Source organism: Chrysemys picta, chromosome 1, assembly GCF_011386835.1.
Source record: "Chrysemys picta bellii isolate R12L10 chromosome 1, ASM1138683v2, whole genome shotgun sequence".
Lineage (NCBI taxonomy): Eukaryota > Metazoa > Chordata > Testudines > Emydidae > Chrysemys > Chrysemys picta.
Genome location: NC_088791.1, coordinates 88,594,575 through 88,602,570, shown reverse-complemented (window position 1 = coordinate 88,602,570; position 7,996 = coordinate 88,594,575). Strand labels below are relative to the sequence as shown.

The window sequence follows — 7,996 nt, the reverse complement described above, 5'->3', positions numbered from 1 at the left end:
ATTGGCTAGAGTTATAGACAGAACTGTGTACCGAGAGTGGGTGAACGCCTCCGTATATTGCCTGGTGTACGACCTGATTGAGAACTGCAGAGGAAAAAGGGCGGGTTATTTGCACCTTCCTTCCTCCCACGCTCTTCGCTGTCTATGCATGCGGCGGTTGGGATGGGACAGCACTAGGCAGGCAAAGCATTCTAGCATCATTCTTTTTAGCCTGTTTACTAAAGGAGACCAGTGCATGAAAAACAGCTTTAGGATTAGAAGACTCAGAGCTAAGGGTTAGCACTAATCATTATAATTGCTCTAGAAGCCCACGTTTCCTGACACTGCTGGGCCTCTCAGCGTGCTGCAGGTTAAATTAGGACCCTCTTTACAATATCTTTTCTGCTTTTCTTTTGAATATTTTCCCTTCTGATAAAATCATTCGATAACGCGGCTTCCCGTGGGGGTTGCTGCTATCTTGTGGCTTTGTAACGCTCTCCCCCCCCCCCCCCCCCGCTCCCCCATTTCAAGTAGGAATCTGCGGCAAAATATGACCAATCGGGTTCCCTGACAGATGCCTCCCTCTCCGCCTCCCCGACATCTGTCGCCATTTTCCAAAGCTTGAACAGAGGAGGGTTTAAAAACTGCTACATTCAGATCTAATCAAAAGTGACGAGGCTGGGCACGTATGTTCGTTCTTTATTCTGTTTCCTCACCTAATGTGAATGATGTCGCTGCCACGGTGTGACTACTTATATGAATGGTTACAGAAAGGGCACTCAGAAAACCCGACTCCTCTCCTGAGTGCAGGGGACTGGAGTAGATGACCGCTCGAGGTACCTTCCTGTCCTATGAGTCTATGAAATCTATTAATCTGTTTCACAAAAGGAGTTGCGGGAGTGTGTGGAAAGATCGGTAGCATTTCTTTTAACTTATAAAGTGGGCACAAAGGGTGTATGTGTGTGATTTAGTAGGAGCTTGGGTTTTACTTACTTATACCAACGTACAGGGAAAAATACCCAAATCTATGGAAAATTATGCAATCTATGTATATTTGCCCAGGTACACACGGTAATTAAAGGACTACATAGTAGCAGGTTGTCTTTGGTTTGCTGATCTCTGCAAATCACAAGTGATGAAGGTTTTCTCACAGTCAGTCATTAAATACAGCACTGTTTTACTTTTCTTTTTCCTTTGTTTCCATCTTGGGGAGGTGTTGGTTTTGTTTGTTGGTTGGTTTTGGTTCCCCCCTCTCCCCAATTCATTCATTTGGTGTGCTTCCCACAGGGAAGAAAACAAGGACATGTGTATGAGTTTTAACCAGGCAGCACCTTTATTATTCAAATTACATTCAAGGTTTCCATGGGGAAACACATCACCACAGTCACTCCCACTCCAGTGATCCTTTGCCAGTTTTTGGGCCCCCCACTGCACAGGGAGCCAATCACACTAGAAAGCTCTCTGTGCACCTCCATTCACCCACTAGCATCCCTCTCTCTGTCAGGTGTTGAGATGAGAAGGGACCTCAAACCCCAGCTAGCACCACATCAAGTGTATTGGCAGGGTGTTTCCTATAGGATAATGCCTAATTCCTTCCCCTCCCTGTAAAGGCTGCTGTGTCCCATGCTAGGAAGAGGAATCTCTCACTTCCACAGGGTAAAAAATGAGATAGACTAAGCCCTGGTGTCCTGCACTTAAATCTTTCCACCAAGAGGAGTTAAGTATATTCCAGTTCCTGTCAGGGACGTCAGACAAGCCTCTGGTCAGAATACAATGTGCACGTCACAAGTATGGACCATTTAGGGCAAGCAGGATTCCTTCCCGGGGTGGTTCTGCTCAGCTCCCCGTTTGAGAGCACACCAGGAGTGATATGGAAGAAATTCCAAACTTGAGCCATTTTCCCCACTGTAAAGAGTGTTCAGTTCATGCAGTGAGTGACTGGTGCTCTCACAGTGGAACCAGTCTGTGGGTACATGAAACACCCATCTCCCTGGAAGAATTGTGCACTGGCACTGACCAATGTGCTTGAACAGGACTGGTATGCAAGGACAGAAATGGACACATTTAAAAACCTTTTAAAGCATAATCTAATAATCCAGACACTGGCAGGGAAGGGGGGGAGAAGGGGTTAAACTCCCACCTTCACTAATGCTTTGTCTTGAGGACCCAGTTAGGCCATCTGGCTCAGGGGATTCTACTTTAGATTCTCCCATTTAACAGACAAGACTACAGGCCTGCAAAGCTGAAGGCTGCACCTTATCATGCTTTGGAGACATGGCTTAGTGTCTCATGAGCACAGAGAGACAGAGGATATCAGGAGCTACCATATTTCCAGCATGACAGAGATGCTAATATAGAGGTGGCTCCTTACTGGAGAGCAAGTCACTTTAGCTCTGTAAGCAAGGAGAAGTCTCTCTGGAGACATTACATCAGAGGACGTAAACTAAAAACCAGAGTTCTGCACAGCCTCACATACAAACCCCTTCCCGCATCTCATACCTGTGTCTGCTTAGTGTACAGTTTTCACAGGGTTTTTTCAAGCACCTTTCACTAGATGATCTATTCATACCCGCATTGTCTTGGCTTTCCTTGGGAAGTATGGAGTTCAGACAGGTGTGGGAATAGTCATTTGCCTTCTAGTAGCAGATTATTGTCTTCCCCTAGCTTGTATTGTACATTAGAATGTAAAAGGCTGCATTGTCATGGACAAAGACTCCTCCCCCTGTGCTCCAGTTAGGGGTTTGCCCTAATATAGCTATAAATGTGCAAACCACTATCTAAAGTTTATAAGGCTGAAGCAGGGCTTCAACCCATTAAACTGCTGTAGGAAAGGACCCTGAGTGAATATTATATTTAGAGGGGGACACTCCTCAATAGATTTCTCATTATATTAGACCACATATCAGAGGGATAAAGTTACCAGCAGCATCAACACTAGACATACCACCTATTGCCAGTGATTGAAGGTTTCCATTTTCACTTCCAAAAATGTCAGTTGCTATATTGTGCATAGTCAGGCTGCAAGAATGTTTAGCTGGACCCTATCCCCTGAGCCCTAAACACACCAAACCTAGCTGAATCCCGCCATGTGAGGGTCACCCCATCCCCATTACCCAGCCCGCTTACTTATACCCATGACTGTCTCCACTTCCCGTATGGGTGTTAGACCCTCACCGCTTATCAACTGTTTCCTGATCCCGCCCACCGGTTACCCACCCCTCATTGGGGACATTGCAGTCTGTATATACTATGTGTGCTGCCCAGCCCCAAAACACCAACATACCCCCATACTCTGTATGTTACCCCCAATGACCAATAACTAACGCTTCAAATTTTCTGTATTGTTTATTTTTTTTAAATATCCCAGAGGAGATGAGGGAGAGATCACAACCATAGGGGAATAGAAGGGGACTCTGTACTAGAAGCAAGAACCAAGCTAAGGAGTGTCAGACCGAGCTCCAGATCAGGGTGATCAGTCCAGCCACCACACTGCCCTGCTGGAGCAATGATGGGCCCAGGGCATGAACCAACTAGTTTGGCACAGCAAGGCAGTCACACAAGGTAAAACCCACCCCACAGGTGAGGGGGGTGGCAAACTGGGCCCACTCCCAGAGTAGCATTTGGCTGCTGATCACCATAAATCACAGATAATGATTTTCTTAAAATCAGTCATGAAATATACAGCACTTTTACTTTTCTTTATCTCTGCTTTTTTGTTGTTGTTGTTGTTGATTCCCCCTCCCCCATTTGTTCTTTTCCAGTTGCAACAATGTGACCTAGAAGAGTAATTTAAAAAAAAGTGGAGTAGAAAGAGTTGGGGAGGGGATTTATTGCCTTATTATTATATAGTATTGGTTATATAAAGAGCCCAGGGACGTTTGTTTGCTTGCTTGCTTGGTTTTCGTGTTGGTTTTCTTTGTTAAATTGCACTTGTCTTTCATCTTTGAAAATAGTGATTTCATTAAAAAATGTATTTAATATTTACAGATCATCAAAATAGTGATGGATTATTTATATAATTCCTAAGAGTTTACAGTATAAACATAGAAGTAAATATAACCAGAGGTGGAGATGGGTGTCCCATAAATTTGTTTTTTAAAATAAAATATATTTGTCATATAATTTGTTAGCATCACATTTTCTTTGTGCATTTTCTAATTTTTAATCTTGTTGTTCCGGTTTTCCTTGCATCAGCAGAAAACTTTCACAGAAGCTTTCTCAGCCCTTAATTTAAGAGGCAGAAGTTATGTTTCTCAGCATTTCTTACAATTTTGGGTGGTATCACCACATAATGCCTTCCTCAGACACATTTATGATATATCTTTAAATTCTCTTTCAAAACAAGGCACTAAACAAAAAGCTTTATGAAGTAAATGGTATTATTTATATGAAAATTAAACACAAATGTTTTCAGGATGAAGTTCTAGAAAATCCTAATAGATGTTGTAAACTATATAAATTTAAAAAAAGAAAGGTGATGGAAATAGTAACCTCAGTTTGTAAATAGATTTTTCACTCCATATTGGTTTGATAACATCACTTAAGGATTTTAGGGTGGGATTTTCCTCAGAAGCACTGAGGTGTGGCCTAACTGCAGTAACTGGTAATAAAAATCCCTTTCTAATCAGTTCAGCTGGAAATGAGTTAGGCTATAGGTGAGTGATTTTGACAAACCCCTGCTTCCTTTAAATGACTGCATCATGAACATGCTTCCCGGCTCTTTGAGCTCTGGTCAAGTGAAAAATGATCTCTAGGCAATGAGCATTTACTGTGGTTAAGGAAAAAACAGTTTTCTAGAAAACTTGGGTGGAAGAAACGAAAATTTGCATAGTCCAGTAATAATGTTAGATCACTGCAGTTTCTGTTTGCTAAATGTAAACAAATGAACCAAACAGCAGTGGGTTTTATTAAGCAATTTAAGCATAATTCATAATGTAGAGAAAGTCGATAAAATAGACTAACCTATTGCTACAGCACTTGACTGAAAATTGGAATAGCTCTAACCTTTGGATTTGAAAGTGTAGGATAACAACACCCAACTAGACCCAACTGGTTTAGAATGACTCATTAAAGAATATATATTTGTATAAAATCAACTCCCCACAATTCCATAATAAAAATATAGATGTCCTCTTTGAAGATACTTTGATTATTGTATTAAATCATTACATTTTCTTATTCATAATAATATTATTATTCAATGTTGAATTTACACGTTATTTTTATTATCACAGCTACCCTGGTTAGATGTCAATAAATACATTTACATTTTGATTAGTAATATATAGAGGTCCTGAAATTAACTTTGTTTTATGTGACACACACAGTTCATGTAAAACAAAAGAAAATACCAAGTGTGAGCTAACTAAGCCAGTATCCTGAAAGCACATGGGATATATTTAATTTCAATCACAAGAAGTCAATAGGAAAGCATATCATTAAGCATTTTGTCTTTGCAGGATGAGAGGTGAAATTCTGGCCCCATTGAAGTCAAAGCCAAAAACTCATTGACTTCAATAGAGCCAGATATTCCCTGGCTTGTTGGTCCTGCAATGAGTTGCACACAGGCAGACCCCTGTGGTCCTCATTATGGTATCATTTTGTAATTTTAACCTTCACCTATTGTTCTTATACAGGATGTCCATATTTATTGCATCTCAAATATTTCCACATCAGATTTGTTCAATTTACAATTTTTTTAAGCCAACTGCCACTACTTTAAATTCATCATTCATTCTGAAAAACTGTTTTTATAGTTTTGTTTTTTCTTCTCAACGATCATCAACAATAATGAATACGGCACAGTCCAAATTATTTCCTTAATTGCTCTTGTGCTACCTCATCTCCAAATTCTGATCACAGTTATAACTGTGTGATTTCATGAGCCTACAAGGGGGATGTGCAGCTACAACTGAAGCCACAGATTTGGCCTGTAAGAACATATAATTACTAATGATGACAAACAAGGAAAGAATCAAGGTGAATTTTGGATCCCACTAGCAAGTATTAAGGATAGAGTGGGGGAGGAGAGATGGAAACATAATTTTAAAAAGTAATCTGTAGACTGCATTAATTTAACCTCGAGAATATTGATAAATATATATGGAACTTTATAATGACTTTTCACTATTTAGGGTGCACTTATATGATTTGTACCTTTAATAGATAAAGATCCTGATATTTTTTTTAGTTTAATTACAATTTAGGAGTAGACTCCAATGATCCTAGGGGCCTGAGAGTAGCGTCTACAGGGATTTGTGTCCCCCCCATAATATAAACAGCTATAAGCCATTACTGAATTCGACTTTGGCTATAGCTTTACAGTTTTAAAAGCTATTTGGGATTGCACCTAGAGTGAAACATTTGCAAGTACTGCTTCCAACTATTGTTGGTAAATTGCTTTTTGATTGGCTGAAAAAAACCCAACAACCAATGGTGACATGGTATCTGAAGCTGACCAATGTGCCGGTGCTGACACCATTTGTTTCTTGTATCAAATAGGAAGTCAGACAGCAAAAGCTACTCATTTGCATACGCTCCCTATAAATACTAGGGCAGCTGTGCTATCAGTATGTTATTGTTCTTGAGTTATACTGCGAACGCAAACTGCTACCATGCCAGAGCCGGCAAAATCTGCCCCTGCCCCTAAAAAGGGGTCTAAGAAAGCTGTGACCAAGACTCAGAAGAAAGGGGATAAGAAAAGGAGAAAGACGAGGAAGGAGAGTTACTCTATCTACGTGTACAAGGTATTGAAGCAAGTTCATCCTGACACCGGTATCTCCTCTAAAGCCATGGGGATCATGAACTCCTTTGTAAACGACATCTTCGAACGTATCGCTGGGGAAGCGTCTCGCCTGGCGCATTACAACAAGCGCTCAACCATCACTTCTCGGGAGATCCAGACCGCTGTGCGCCTGCTTTTGCCGGGGGAGCTGGCCAAACATGCGGTGTCTGAGGGCACCAAGGCTGTCACCAAGTACACTAGTTCCAAGTAAACTTTCAAAACTTTTTTTTCAGCTATAACCCAAAGGCTCTTTTAAGAGCCACCCACCTTCTCAATGAAGGAGCTGTATTACTATTTTATTTCTATCTACACATAATAGCTAGTGTATAGGAAAAATAGGAGTTCCTTTTCAGACAAACCCTAAATAGAACTTCACTACAAACTAAAGCTTTATTTGCTCTACTTCAGTTACTAATTTTCTTTGGTGGTTAAAATAGGATGGTTTAAATGTATTGCTTTAAAGAGTACTCCAACTTCCCTTCTAAAAGTCACCCCCATCCCTCGCCAAGGAGCACGAAGTCTAGCGCTATAGGTTTGTGTTTGATCTGAGTCTCTAGTGTGTATCGTAGTGGAAATACTGTAGAGCAGGTAAGTAAGGATAAGAATAAGGTATTTGAAGTCTAAACTGACTTGACTTACTACATTTCATTTTCCTACAGTTCCTGATATGAGGAACTCCCCAGAGCCTTGTGAGCAGGTTAAAAAAAATCAGGATACTTTTAATCTCTATAGCTTTGATTAGAGCTCCTAATATAGATTTAACTTAGAGAATGTTTCACTTGATACTATGTATGCCCAACAAAACATTCTATTGTCCTCCGTTTCATAACTTTCTGAAAGTTATAGCTAATGCACAGAGACTGTTTTCGCCATCTTTGAGCGTTAGAAAAATTTGGGGGGAGCTGTTCTCACTACTACTGAAAAGAATATCCTTGCAAGGCACGCTAAACAGTTGTAAATCCCGACTGAGGAAACGTGTCTAGAGTATCACAGTGAAAAGCATATGCCGTGCAGTAAATGTGTACTGTTCCCGAAAGGACGCCTGCATTGCACGTATTAGGGATTTCATCATCTGTGTGGTGGATGTGACCTTCGATTGAGTCAGTTGTGCAGTGATACGTAATTTCTGTGTTGAAAACCTTGGTATTCTAAGGTTCTTTACCCGACATGTCCTCTTAATAAATAATTTAAATTAATAAATAGCAGGATGGTTCACTACATCAATATCGGTTT

At 40.7% G+C, this 7,996-nt stretch overlaps 1 protein-coding gene across 1 annotated transcript; it reads left to right on the top strand.

Moving 5' to 3' along the window:
- The first annotated feature begins 6,281 nt into the window (after nucleotides 1-6,281).
- LOC101940416 (histone H2B 8) lies at nucleotides 6,282-7,029 on the top strand. The gene has a single exon (XM_042859746.2). The coding sequence runs from the start codon at nucleotides 6,594-6,596 to the stop codon at nucleotides 6,972-6,974; it is 381 nt and encodes a 126-aa protein (XP_042715680.1). The 5' UTR covers nucleotides 6,282-6,593; the 3' UTR covers nucleotides 6,975-7,029.
- Nucleotides 7,030-7,996: the final 967 nt, after the last annotated feature.

Excerpts from the sequence above, each read along its gene's own strand:
- LOC101940416 (XM_042859746.2), top strand. The coding sequence starts at position 6,594 with ATGCCAGAGCCGGCAAAATCTGCCCCTGCCCCTAAAAAGGGGTCTAAG.